This window comes from Phycodurus eques, chromosome 14 (genome assembly GCF_024500275.1).
Source record: "Phycodurus eques isolate BA_2022a chromosome 14, UOR_Pequ_1.1, whole genome shotgun sequence".
Taxonomy (NCBI): domain Eukaryota; kingdom Metazoa; phylum Chordata; class Actinopteri; order Syngnathiformes; family Syngnathidae; genus Phycodurus; species Phycodurus eques.
The window spans coordinates 17,304,272-17,318,625 of NC_084538.1; the positions used below are offsets into that span (position 1 = coordinate 17,304,272).

The following is a 14,354-nucleotide window of genomic DNA, read 5'->3' on the forward strand; positions in this document are numbered from 1 at the left end:
TTTGTTGTTGTTACGGGCTCTCATTTTTTTTTTTTTTTTTTTTTGCAACACGCTGCGCTCTCTGCCTCTCTGTGAAGGCATTTAATGTGCGAAAGAGCAAATATTAAGAACTTAATAGCCATTCAACAAGTGATCCTATCTAGAAGGTGTCAAATCCAGCCAGTTTGGAGTGACGTGGCCCATCCCCAGGCATCACATTGGATGCGGCCCTGCCGACACGCCCGTGGGAGGAGACTCTGGTCGATTTGGAGGCGGTTGAAATAGCCACCGTCGTGTCTCTTAGATCCTTTAATTTGAGCTCAGCCGACGTGGTTTTCGAAGACACAGTGGGAGCACCTTCTCAGTGTCTGTGCACAGTCCAAGGCGCAAGAAGGATTCTTCGCTCTTTGGCGACATCTCACTCCTTCACAGAGCTGGACTTTTTCAAGCTTCGCAAAAAAAAAAAAAAAAAAAAAAAAAAAAAAAATTGAAATTTTTCTTTTTCTGTTTGTTTAGAACATCTAACGGTTACAAAAAATATAGATATATTTAAAAAAACAATAATGGGAGCCCACATGTCCAAGGGAGATGTAGCTGTTGAGGGGAACGTCGCCGCCGACCCTGCCGCCGCCAAAGCCAACGGCCAGGTGAGTAAATTGGACCGAACCGAAAGGGAGTCACATGGCACCCAACGCCCACCACCGGCGTGCTTGGAGCGGCGCTGTCAAGCTGTTGCTCGGCTACATTCCGAACCACCATTTTGTTTCATTAAACGGACAAAAGTGAGTTGTCGTGTGGTAAATGCGAGCACCGACCGTGCCTTTGTTCCTTGCGGCTGCCGGTTCCACGAGGGAAATTCACTCAAAACGACAACAAAAAACGTCATCCCAAATGACAGATTGCGATTAAATGTATAGGCGACTTCAAACACGTTTGAGCGCATGGTTTTGCTTTAACCGACGGGAACGTTTGCTGTCGGTCAAACAAAAGATGCGCAGCGGAAAGGATGCAAATGTCCTCTGCTGGGGCCACATTTTGCGGCCGAGTTGCAAACAAAAGCGCGGATATGCGCCTGCTCGATAAAACGCTCTCGTTTCATCGAGAGAGATTTTAAGTTTTGAATTGAATGCAGGGAATTCTCAATATGAGGGGAGGAGCGCTGAAAACGCCAAAAAGCTAAATGGAACCAACATGTTGGATAGTGAAAATGGATATGACCATAACAGAAAATGGATATGACCATAACAGAAAACGAGCCGTTTTGGGTTTTTTTTTAATTTATTTATTGTTTTAAATCAAATCTGATGCAATAGATGAGCATTAAAGCCAAACAGGATTTTGGCCAAACTGATGGAGAGAACAGTTGTGACGAGGGAATTCCTTTGTTCCTTAACGTTGAACCGCAGACGCAGCACTACTGCCTCCGCGCGGCCGATGGAGGTGGTGCATGCAGCTTTAACCGCTCCTCCGCCCCCTTTTTTGGGGAAACTGTCAGTCAAGAGCAACAGCTTTGCTCAATTTTAACTGGGAAACCGAGCGAATGGGGAATTTCATTTTTAGCAGTGCCACATGAGTCACTTTGTCTACTTGACTGACAAGTCCTCTCTTCTGCAGGAAAACGGCCATGTCAAGACCAACGGCGATGTGTCTGCCAAGCCTGACGGGGATGTGGCCGCCGCAGATGGCAATGGCACAGCCGAACCGGCTAAGGAGGGAGAGGCCTGCGCCGGGGATGCCATTGAGCCCGCTCCCGCGGCAGACGGTGAGGCCGCCAAGGCAGAGGGTGAGGCCCCCAAGGACGGGAAGAAGAAAAAGAAGTTCTCCCTGAAGAACTCCTTCAAGTTCAAGGGCATCTCACTGAAGAAGAGCAAGAAGGGCAGCGAGGAGGCCAAGGAGGAGGCCACCTCCCCCGCGGGCGAGGAGAAGCCCGAGGAGAATGGCCACACGGCCAAGGAAGCCAAAGACGAGACGCCGGCCGCCGAAGCCGAGGAGGGCGATGCCGCCGCTCCGGAGGGAGCGACCGAGGACGGCGAGGAGGCCGCTCCAGCCACGGAGGCCGCTCCAGCCGAGGAGGCCGCCCCCGCCGCCGCCCCCGCTGAGGGAACGACACCTGCGGCCCCCGAGGGTGACGCCAGTGCGGAGTGATCGTGCCCCAGCCACTGAACTAATTTTCCAAGATTATAGTATATAAATATATATGAGAGACTCATGCCACGTTCTTAAAGTTATACAAAAAAAACTACAAAAGAAGACAAACGGATATATCACATTTGCTGATTCAACCAACAGTTTACTTGCCTTTTTTTTTTTTTTTTTTTTTTTTTTTTATAAAATCAGTTCTTTGACAGACGGAATCTCACCGGGCCCTCAAATTGATGAAAGTGTCTCCCCCTTATGGTACACACAGAGACTGGCATGTGGAGAAGGTCATGACCTGGAGGTGGAGTGAATCAGGAATACAGTACTGACTTTCCCCCAGCCCCATTTCACGGAGCGTGGCAGCCCTATAACATTTGATCTTTTTTTGTCTCGTTTTGGGATCTAACGATTGCCGTCGCTGCAGAGCGGGGCATACCAGCTCCTTCACTCGAAATGACTGTTAAAGGATTGCGTAAAACCTTTCAAATGATTTTATTAATTTTTAGAACTCCACATTCCTATGTTGTACCCACAAATTTCAAGTATTTTCTCATGTATAGGAAAAAGAAAACACTTGAGGGGAGGTGGGAGAAGGTCAATGTTTTTGTGTATTTGGAGTTTTTTTTTTTTTTTTTTTTTTCAGGCTAAAATCCCCATTCAAGCTTAAGTATTGCAGTGTCCACATTTCAGAGTTTATGATGCAGGGGTTGGGATTGTGTACAAAATGTGAGCTTTTTATCTGCAAAACTTTCTCTGTAAATATGTTTTGGTTCTCTTTATTTTGCTATCGTTTGAAGATGTTAATGGTTTTATTGTAACTTTTAATAAGGGTAAAATAAATGTTTGATCCCCTCTGGCTGTGTTTTGCCTTATTTGCACGGAATCGTTTGCCCACCTGTGTTGTTAAATTCACATTCAGTTAAATTGGGTCTGCAATGAATGTAAAACTAAACGCTGGGTGGGTTGGCTATTTTGGTATGATCATATAAAACAAAAACATTGGTGGTGGGAAATGTAGGATTCTAAAACCCAGAACAGAATCTTTTTTTTTTTTTTTTTTTTTTTTAAAGAACAAATGAAACAACCCCCCCCCCCCCCCTATATTATCAAAGCTTTAACAATATTTGTTGAATTGTCCCCAAAACAAATTTGCCAAATCACACATGCACACGTGTCCTCAATGTACATATGAAATATGTCAGAAAGGGACCAGGATTGGTGTCATAAATTACATATTTTAAATCCTAACTATAAGTTTTGCCTGTCTCCGTAATCCCTTCGGAGTCTAACGCACTTTCCCAGCTTTTACTGCCACACCAGTGCACTCCAGGAAGGTTTCTTCCGGGACCTTAACAAGCTCGGTCGCCACGGCCATCTCGATGTCATCCAGATCGTCAAAACTTGTCCCCTTGATGACCCCCATGGGCTTGGGAAGGGGGAAAAAAAACCACAGGTGAGTTGGGAGGTTGCTTCAGTAAGGCGATGTTCTCTGCTAAGAACAGTCATATGCTCAGGGCGTCGTAAGCAGGTGTGTTGTCATGCTGACATAGCCACTACTATTCCTGGCAGAACTCTCTTCTCACTCTGAACGGAGCAAATGCTGCAGGATCTCGTCGTAGACATGCTTGGTGATCGTCTGGCACACACTGAAGGGGAAAACCCGTAGTTTGCATTTGCAATCGACTATCTTTTGTGATGCCAGTCCTCGACCTTTTCTGACATAACATGTCCATGCATACAAACGTAAAACTTGAATGTTGCCCATCCAAATCAAAAATACATTTCTTGTCTACCCCAATTGTCATAATTTTGTATAATTTCACAAATTTGTGGAGCATTGTTTTATTTCCCATTCACCCCAAACAACCAAAATTCCTTTCATTGTACTTTTTCAATCCATTTCTTTGTTTCAATCTCGCTAGTAAGTTTATTAAGGTACAACAAATCTTGGATGGAACAGATACAACGCCTTTTGGTTGTTCACCCTCAACTTAAATCATTATTGATATAAACAACGAAGCCGTAAATTCCCTATAAATACAATTATCGATGCATCAAGAGATAAACTTGATTTAGATCTTACACGTAGACAAACCTTGATTGACACTTACTGACCTCATCAATATCCGAATTCACTTTACAGGAGGGCCTTTAATGGTGTGTGTGTGTGCGCGTGTTTTAGTTGTTGACCGATAAACTAAATACAAATTTCATTCAGTCGCAGAATGTACGCCCTCCCCCCACGCTGACCATACGGCCCCCGGTTAGATGTGCTCTTACACCCACACTAACGTGTCAATGCCACATTAAGAGTGTACAATATTTTGGCTCTCAGATCATTAAGACTGTCAGCGTAATGTCAGCTCAACCAACTAAATAAGCATGCGTTGATATTTGGCGCTCCCTTGTGGACAGAATGTGTAATTTCTGACAGCGTTTATCTTTTCCCTTTACTGGAGTTTTTTTCTCTTGCCCAGTGATGCTGTTCTTGCACTAACGTCGCGATTCAAAACAGGTGAGCTCATCCTGTATTCGTATAAACGCTTCTTAAAAAGGCTTTTACGTGTAGGGTCGCATGACGAGGTGGCCGAGTGGTTAAGGCGATGGACTGCTAATCCATTGTGCTCTGCACGCGTGGGTTCGAATCCCATCCTCGTCGGAAGTTATTGTTTATTCGCGCCGTGTAAAAAAATATCCGCGAACTGTTTTTCTTCTCGTTCAAACAGACAATATCACGAACACTACTGAACAAAAAGTATGTACAGATGTTTGTTGGCATCGGCAGCAGTCTTCATGCGGGCATTCAAATGTCAGTTAGACGGAGGGTAAGTGAACGCACCACGCGTCGCCATTGTTGCACACATTTGAGCTAAACTTTGCTTCGCGTGTTGTTGTTGTTGGACGAGTTGGAAATATGGCCATGGAAGCCTGGTACATGGACAACTCCGACGAAGACCAGAGAAAGTCGCACAAGCTCGAGCCGAATCGGCCAGTTTCGTTGGAGGAGTTAAAACACCTTGGGGTTTTGCACTGGAAGGTAACTGTTTTGCTACAGTCATGACAATATCCATCCATCCATTTTCTGAGCCGCTTCTCCTCACTAGGGTCGCGGGCGTGCTGGAGCCTATCCCAGCTGTCATCGGGCAGGAGTAATGACAATATGTGATTTAAAAAATCCTGCACAGACTTTGTGGCCGAGATTTGCCGAACTTTGAATGAGTGGGACATTTTTGGCGTGGTGCCACTGCTTTGAGATCGATTGCAGGATTGAGTACTTGAAATCATCAGAAAGATGATTCTGATTCTGAACGGAGACTGCAGTTTTACCTGCATCACTACTAACTGGAAAGAAACTCACAATTACACATGAATCACTTGGACTCCTCAGAAATAGTTTGGAATATAGTTTTGGGCTTCTGGGTGAAATTTCAGGATGAACATAAATGTTGGATTTTAGCTTCACCCGAAAGCTGAATATAGAAAACGTTTTGTGCGTATTCAATAGTATTTGATAGACTGGAGTCGTTAGCAGCTATACAATATTGTGTCGTTATTGCAGCTGAATGCTGACATCTACGAAACAGACCCAGAACTTCAGCGTATCAGGAAAGAGCGAGGCTACTCCTACATGGACATCATCACCATTGAGAAGAATACACTGCCAAATTATGAGGAAAAGGTAACCTGGAAGCTTCATCCATAAATCTGACTGTTTTGGGTAAGACATGGGCATGTTCTAATAGTTTTAGAGGTTTTCTTTCACGCATAGGTATGGGTTGAATTGCCATTTCTAGTTTGCATTTGTACTACTACCTTCTGTTTGGCCGGTTCAGTATGATAATGAAAAAACAAAAACAAAACCTCTGTCTCTCATCAGTTAAAGATGTTCTTTGAGGAACACTTACATTTGGACGATGAGATTCGCTACATCCTTGATGGCCAGGCCTACTTCGATGTGAGAGACAAAGAGGACCGCTGGATAAGAATTGCCATGAGGACGGGTGACCTTATTACCCTGCCAGCCGGCATCTACCACCGCTTCACCTTGGACGAGTCGGTAAGCCCGATCGCTGAAACAGATTGAACGTTTTGACCATCGACGGGTGAATGTTTCTGGAGACATGGCGGTGCGTCTACTCGAATACAGAGTAAAGATTCATTTGAAGTAAGACTTATTTATACATACTGTTTGCATAAGAATTCATCATATTCACAATGCTTCACTTAAGATTGAAAACATCGACACATTTCTCAGCTTTTTGGGCTCTCAACACCACCACAGTGGATTTGAAATGAAACATTGTGCTTTAACTTGAAGACTTTCAGCTTTAGGTTTGAGGGTATTTACATCCAGGAATTAAAGCAGTTTGTCTTTATGCCTCCCACTTTTTCAGGCACCAAAAGTAATGGGACATTTGGCTCCTCAGCTCTTCCATGTCCACTTGGGAATGTATTTTATTGTTCTTTAACATTTTCATTTTCTTGAATAACATACCAAATGATCTAAAGACCTCTGTGCTTCTTTTAATAATAATAATGCATTCTGTGTGCCTCACAGTGCTGACGTTTTTGGTCTCAATCTCACCTCTAACCTTCTGCGACGAGTTTCCGTGTTCTCCCGATTCTTGCGTGAATTTTCTCTCTGGAACTTTTTTCTCTTGTCGATTTATGATGCTTTAAGGCAGCGGTCTGCAACCATTTTTTACGCTATGGACCAGTTTCATGTCGAGCAAAATTTTGACGGACCGGCGTAGAAACACGTAAAAATAAATTATTCAAAATAAAACTCATCATTACGCTTAATGTACAGAAGAGGTTGTCATTAGTGGGAGCTATGCCTTTGGTTCGCAACAAATTTGTCCCCTTTTGACGCAATGGGAGACAGTGAGACCCGTGATGTCCACTTGCGCCATCATTTTGTTTTGGTCACTGCCATTACAGAAATCCCAAATGATGTTGCAGATATTTGAAATGCTCATTGAGGATAGGAGGAATCAAGTTACGGATATCACTCATGTTCTTTTTGACTAGGTGAAACTGAATTACTGATACAGTATCTTCAACACGTGTCCAGTCCAGCTATGAAATGTTGAGAAGGCTTGCCATACAAGCGAGCATTCCCATATTCCTATCTGAGCAGCTGGTAAAGCTGGGAGTAATGTACATGGACGCACTGGTCTTTTAACCAGCTTAAAAAAATCTAAATAAAAAAGGTGCCGCTGCCTCGGGCCTTTGTGACCAGATGTACATGAGCTATTTTTATCCTGAGAGATATGATGACATCATCAATAAGCTTTATCGCAATTGGTTGGTTAAATCCAAATCTGTACCTTCGTCCAAACGTATAACTCTTACCGATTATACCGCGCACCCCTACTTAATAGCCACATATTACACAGAGTGGGTTTGGTGTGTGAGAATCACCTGTAACTAAAAACTCGTATTTCAAGTAAAACTGCTGCTGATATAATTTTTTTCTTGAATGTTGTAGGCTCTTCCTCTGGCTTATCATGTGGCATATTCTCCTTTCCAAAGATATTTGTATTTTGCTTCTTTTTTTGCTAGCTTGTGGGCGTACATTTTTACTACCATTAGCACGTGAATGGGATGAGCGGTTTGATATGTAAATTTCTTTTGGACTCTTGATCATGAATATTTTTTGTTCAGTCTTCCTGTGCTGCATCGTCGTCTCATGGACATGTACTGGTCCATTGCCCAGTCGTTGAGGTCTGCTGCTTTAATGTATCCAGCCTGTAGTTTGTGTTCTGGGGCTGACATCTCTATTACCATCCCTTCCACATACACTAAAGTAGAAACATTTTTAACTGCACTCTACAACTTTGTGGAAGCATGAATTTAGTCCTTCTGCTATATTGAATAGTTTGAATTTAAGCTTCTGATGTTCCTTGGCTTTGCCTTGATGTAAAACCACATCGAGCCAGCAACATATACTGATTTAAATTTTTCTGTCTCCATAGAATTACACGAAGGCCATGAGGCTGTTTGTCGGGGAGCCTGTGTGGAAAGCCTACAACAGGCCAGCAGATGACTATGAGATACGAAAGAAATATATGGTTTCTCCACAGGAATCCTGAAAAAGTGAAATTACAAGACTGCACAGTCTGTCACCATGTAACCACAAGTTTTATTTTTTTTAAACATTTATTTAAATAGTAATGTAATTTGAAATCAAAGCATTGATGCATCAAGTATGTGTAAGATTTTTGTAACTGAAACTTTACACCACCACTCCACAGTAGTGTAGTGACATTTGTTTGCCAGGTTCTATAAATCCAGCAGCGTATTAACAAACAAACTAATGCGACGAACATGCCCCCCCGCCAACAATAAAATGTCACTGTCGTCAATGAAAGTATGGTATGGAGTTTTCCTATGCACTTTAAACTAACATTGCTTTTATTATGGTAAAGAAAACATTCATACATAATTATGATGAACACTGTATATAGACAGTAAAATTGAATGTTTTTAAGAACATAATTGCGCTAATCATTTAATCTGAAAAACAATGACCATTGTATTTTCCATTATATACACACACACATACTATATTCCCATGTATATACTCACACACACACGGGAAGGTACAATACAATCACAGTGGTTTATGTATATTGTATGCAGTGCATGCTTAATGGACTTGAAGCATAGTGAGTCTTAGTATAATGCCCTTGTCTCACAAACTGGACAAACTAATGGCTGCAAGAAAACTTCGTTTATATTCAAACTCAGCTCGTCTTACATTGTGAACCTGCAGATTTGATAGAATGTAATTAAGTGGACCCCCGCAGATTCACCTATTCACAGAATTTCTTTTTTCAAATGTTCTTTTTTCCCTTTTTTGGAGTGAACCAACACCGAAAACACCAATTGGTGGTATATACCCATTTATTCAAGTTATTTTTGGGTATAAAAAAAAATAAAAAAATAATGGGCACGCACTCTATTGCCAAAAGTGTTATATAGGGTTGAGGTCAGGATTGTGCAGGCCAGTCAAGTTCATCCACATCAAACTCTCAAACTGCTCCCACAAAGTTGGAAATGTCCAAAATATTAGCCCGTGAGATCCAGTGAAAGGAACTGTGAATGCTTCAGCATAGCAAGAGATAGTTGACAGTCAAACAGTTTGGGGATTACCCATTCCTCTTCCAACATGTCTGTGCAACGTCCATAAAGACATGGATGAAATAATTTGGTATGGATGAACTTGACTCTGCTGCCCTCAATCTGATAGAACACCTTTGGGTTGTTTTTGAGTGGACAGTGAGCCAGGCCTTCTCATCCAACATCAGTATGTGACCTCACAAATATGCTCCTGGAAGAATGGCCAAGAATTCCAATAAACTCACTCCAAAACCTTGTTGAAAACCTTCCCACAAGAGTTGATGCTGTTACAGCAGCTGCAAAGGGTAGACCAACATCATATTAAACCATATGGATTTAGAATGGGATATCACAAGATCATATGTGAGCCAAGGCAGGTGAGCAAATACCTTTGGCAATGTAGTGTATATATATATATATATTTCCAATGTAATTAATTATGATGGGCATCAATTATCCGCAGGTTTTCGCTATTCGTAGTCTGGCTTGGTCCTTATCCCCCATGAATAGTGGAGGTCCACTGTATTGATATAATTAAATACCACCTGTGAGGCAGTTGGCTTAGCATCAAAGCTCATCGATATATGCCCAACTTTTGTACTTGCTGGCCTTGCAAGCCTGTTGAGTACGAGCAGCATACTATTAGACCTAGCACAAAACACTTATGCGCCACAACTTCAACTGTCAAAATGTCAACATATGGCGGAGCTGACGTGTCTTTTTAATGTCTGGCTGATTTAATAAGAGTGTAAGTATTTTAATTATATTGTTAACAAAATTTTCAACAAATCTTAATTTGCCAACCAGTTCAATTGAAGGTGTCATCGGAAAAAAACTCTAGTTTGAATAGTCAAGCTTTTAAGAAGTACTGTATAATATTGTGTAAAAAAATAAATAAAACAAAAACAACAAAATATCAACAATGGGGAGTTACTGTATTTCCTAATTGTCAAAGCATTCCTTAACAATTCTAATGTCTACAGATGGGGTTTAGCCTCTTATTTTTGGTAGAAGAAAACTAATGCGGTCAATGTGTTTGAAAATGCTTTTGAGAAACCAATCTAAGCACTGAACAGTCACCTCTCTCTTGTAGGAGCAATACCCACATTGGGAGTGTAGGGGGTTGCTTGTACAGTAGATCATGTGCTCTTCCCCAAGGCCTCATTTTTTCAAACCAGTTTGAGGCACTGAGTGTTGAAGCTGTCTCCTTCTCGGCAGGCCACAGCCTCCAACAGCGCCTGCTTCTTCTGGGTGCTGCGTGAAGATTCCAGTTCATACATAGTGGTTAGGTTGAAGAGAACACTCTCGTGGAGGTAGAGGGCTGGGTCTTGCTGCACCAGGCCTTCGAGCTTGCCCAGGGATTCCTTGAGACGGCCCAGGTAGAGCAGGCACACTGCTGCGTTGTTGTTGGCCTTGAGACAGATAATTATTTAGCAGTGTATCCATAGCGCACAATACAATAACTAAAATGGCTTTAAAAAAAATCTGAAGCGTTTGTCTATCTCCTTGGAAAGAATAAAAATTGAGGTGTCTTATTATTTCATAGTCGATGCAGAAAGACTTACAACTGGGTTTTTTGGATCCATCTTTAAAACTTCCATGAAGGATGTATGTGCTTCAGCATAGTTGTTCTGACTGAGGTAGACAAATGCCCTGGAAATCAACATAAAACAAGTAGTGCTTTAGGTACACTGGGGTTCTTGTGGTGTGTGTTTGTCGATTTCATAACAATCACCGTGTCCTGTAGGACCGCTGATCAGGAATGCAAATCATGGTAAAACCTATGCAGTGTCCCCCATCTTATCCACGATGCGCAACTCACAAATTCACCGATTCACGAATGTCCTTTGGAACCTGTCCTCTAGGGCCGCGCAGTTAATCGAATTTTAACCATGATCGTGATTTTGGCTGCCACGATTAAATGAGTCTGATCGTTAGCGATTTTTTACATTTAAAATGCGGTCACTGTTGCATACAGTGTGAAAAGTGCTTCATTTGCAGCAGTGCCCTCAACCTAGTCAGTCAGCCACCAGGGTACAAACATGGTTAAGGCTTCATTAAGCTCTGGCAGTGCACTCCGGTGTCAGCTTCAAAATAAAAGCCTAAAATGGCATTAATGTCCAATGTAGTAAGATATGAAGCTTTTATTTTGAAATTGGCCCTCTTAGCACGTTGGCAGAGAGGTGGCGTGTCACGGTAAGACACGATTAACAATCATTGTAGCGGCTGCCTTAACTTCAACTTTTTGGCTGCACTGACCACAATGAAAAAAACCCAGGATTAAATAGAGAGAGAAATCACAACTGTCAAGTTCTTTCCAGTTTGTGACTGTGCACGACTGACCAACGGTCAAGCAGAACAAAGGAGATGTACCGTCCTGACAATTCACTATATTGACGATGGGCATTTTCAAATGAAAAGTCGGTGCTTGCAGCCTAATGTTATTGGCTTCTATGCATGAACTATATTTGCTTCGATTAAGTTGCAATTCATGATTGCACTTTATAATAGCACATTTATTCAGTTAGCCCTTGCTAAGGTAGAATTTTATGGGTATATTTGTTTTTTTAAATTATTATCTGCCATTTATTCTTATTTAAAGATTCATTTTGAACTGAAAACTGTTTCATCTTGTTTGTTAAGAAGTAGTGCAATAATTATAAAGATTTTTCCCTAACATGAGGAACAACCGTGATTAATCACTGTGATTACAATATTGATCAAAATAGTCGGGATTATTATATTGGCCATAATCGTGCAGCCCTACAGTCCTGTTATTTCCTGAACAACTCCTCGCTGTTTTTTTGCTCTGAAACATGCTAAAATGCCACAAGATGGCGCCAAAAACCTGTTACCTGTCTAATAGTCATACAATGCCACCAGATAGTGTCTTTGGTGCCAAGGAACTACAGTAATACCTTGACTGACTTGTCCCAACTTTTGAGTTTTTCGAGTAATGAGCTGTCGTCTGGTGGATTTTTTTCCCTTTTAGTTTGCAAGCTAAAATTGTAATTACTAGTGAGCTTCAGATATGCGGCAGCTCAATGTAAGTGAAAAGAAAAGAAGGGGAGTGACAAGTCCCTGATGAAACTTTAGTTGTTGATTGAAAGGTAGAAATACTAAATAAGAAACGCTCGATAGTAGCTACCGTTGCCCAAACCTTATGCCCAGAAGCTCACATACAGACTAACCACCATGTTCCTGACGTCACTCACTAAGGTCATGCCCCCTAAAGGCATGCAACTCAGGTGCACAGGTGTTGTGACTTCTTCCTTTAGAAAAGCTAAATTGATTAAAAAAATAACAAACAATAAGATAGAGTGTAGGTGGCATGGTGAAGGACTGGTTAGCACATCTGCCTCACACTTCTGAGGACCCAGGTTCAAATCCTCCCCTGTGTGGAGTTTGCCTGTTCTCCCTGTGTCTGGATGAGTTTTCGCCGGGTACTCAGGTTTCCTCCCACATCCCCAAAACATGCATGTCAGTTTAATTGAGAACTCTAAAATGCGTAGGTGCAAATGTGAGTCTGAATGGTTGTTTGTTTATATGTGCCCTGCGATTGGTTGGCGACCAGTTCAGGATGTACCTCGCCTCTCGCCCAGTGTCAGCTGGGATAGGCTCCAGCACCCCCGCAACCCTAGTGAGGATAAGCGGTATGGATGGATGGAAGATAGATTGTAATTTTGAGAACATTCATTGTGTAGGCTGATTATGAAACGAATTAACCTTGTAGGTAAAGGTACCATTGTACGTTGAAGTACACTAAGACAAATAAGAAAATTTTTCGTGGGGGCGTCAATTACTTACAATCTTTGCTATTTGTGGCCCTACCTCCCGTGAATAACAGGCTATTACTGAGTTTTCAAAAAGGCACTGCACACTTTTATTTAACACACATCTTTCAATACTAAATACAGAAAAATAAGGCCACAGTGACTTTCCGATGTTTCAATATAGAATACAGGAGGTACATATGTATTCAACTGTTTACTGAAATGTCTGTTCATAAAAATACAAGTGTACACTGACTTTCCAACCAACTTGAACTATACTTAGGTCCTGTCCACACAGAAACAAGTTTCACTGTGTCCGCAAAGATTTTATTTTCTTCTATCCTTTGAGGTTTTGTACACATGGAGCTGGTGTTTTGGCACCCTGAAAACAATCACTTTTGAATCCGGGTCCCAAAGTGGATGGATCTCAAAATGCTGCCCTCGCGTTTCTGTGTGTAACAACACATACACAGCTTTCCAGGTGGTCCCAGTTCTTGTGTGACCAAGCGCTAACACTTCCAACAACAACAAAAACAATTGCGGCTCGCTTTCTATTCTCTACCATTATTGTTAGTATATTTATGTCATATGAACTTCTAATTGCCTGTTTTTGGTGACTTCCTGTCGCAGCGTTGAAGTGCCTCTCCAGGCCTGGTATATATACTACAGCGTTTCAGCATCTTTGTGTGGACACATTTTATGAAACGATTCCAAGTTTACGGAATTTAAAAAAACAATTTTTTTTTTTAACGAATAATAATAAAGATCGGCTCTGTTTCCATGTGGACGAGGCCTATTTGGAACTTGCTTTTGGCACTGTGGTACAGTCTTGCTGCAATAGAACATGGCTTCCCCTAAACTGTTCAAATAAAGTTGGAAAGCCCAGAATTGTCAAATATGTTTTGGGATGTTGAAGAATTCCATTCAGTGGGGACAAATAAGTGTCATCCAAACACTCAGTGGTTAAGTAAGAGGTGTGCCTCAATACGTTTGCCCACATAGGATATGTGAACTAACTAGTCTCGACCAGGGAGGTATTTAAAATATGCATTGCTCCTACGTAGGTAAATAGCTGCCCACTGCTTAGGGGTGCCTGCAGTAGTCACTCTGATGGCCAAAGTCAAATTTTGTGTAATGCATTCAAATGTTTCTATGAAAAGAGCAAGAAAAAAAAAAAAAAAAAAAAAGAACAATTACAATAATTTAAGACTCAATCGGTGCGAAATTGCACATAGGAAGAAAGTCCTTTTGAGGAGTTATCTGCAATCCCAAGAATCACGAAGCATTACACACACTTTTCAAAGATGCTAAATACAAACCACAAAAACACACATACCT

The 14,354-nt window shown here is 41.8% G+C and overlaps 3 protein-coding genes and 1 non-coding gene across 6 annotated transcripts in view; 3 read left to right on the forward strand and 1 right to left on the reverse strand.

Annotated features, from left to right (window-relative positions):
• Nucleotides 1-272: 272 nt before the first annotated feature.
• Nucleotides 273-2,970, forward strand: marcksl1a (MARCKS-like 1a). The gene is made up of 2 exons (XM_061696235.1): nucleotides 273-626; nucleotides 1,594-2,970. The coding sequence occupies exons 1-2, from the start codon at nucleotides 543-545 to the stop codon at nucleotides 2,122-2,124; spliced, it is 615 nt and encodes a 204-aa protein (XP_061552219.1). The 5' UTR covers nucleotides 273-542; the 3' UTR covers nucleotides 2,125-2,970.
• Nucleotides 2,971-4,695: 1,725 nt separating this feature from the next.
• On the forward strand, nucleotides 4,696-4,777 carry trnas-gcu (transfer RNA serine (anticodon GCU)). Its single transcript has one exon. It is a non-coding gene; the product is annotated as a tRNA-Ser (tRNA).
• A 68-nt stretch (nucleotides 4,778-4,845) lies between these two features.
• Nucleotides 4,846-9,495, forward strand: adi1 (acireductone dioxygenase 1). The gene is made up of 4 exons (XM_061696685.1): nucleotides 4,846-5,155; nucleotides 5,678-5,797; nucleotides 5,996-6,175; nucleotides 8,097-9,495. The coding sequence occupies exons 1-4, from the start codon at nucleotides 5,033-5,035 to the stop codon at nucleotides 8,211-8,213; spliced, it is 540 nt and encodes a 179-aa protein (XP_061552669.1). The 5' UTR covers nucleotides 4,846-5,032; the 3' UTR covers nucleotides 8,214-9,495.
• The window catches only part of trappc12 (trafficking protein particle complex subunit 12), a 34,833-nt gene continuing 28,729 nt past the window's right edge, over nucleotides 8,251-14,354 (reverse strand). For all 3 annotated transcript variants that reach the window (XM_061696684.1, XM_061696682.1, XM_061696681.1), the window contains 3 exons: nucleotides 14,353-14,354; nucleotides 10,809-10,896; nucleotides 8,251-10,655 (listed from right to left, as the gene is read on the reverse strand). The exon at nucleotides 14,353-14,354 is cut by the window's right edge and continues 102 nt beyond it. In XM_061696684.1, coding sequence (XP_061552668.1) covers nucleotides 10,413-10,655; nucleotides 10,809-10,896; nucleotides 14,353-14,354 — 333 coding nt within the window. In that variant the 3' untranslated portion in view covers nucleotides 8,251-10,412. The remainder of the gene's footprint in view (nucleotides 10,656-10,808; nucleotides 10,897-14,352) is intronic.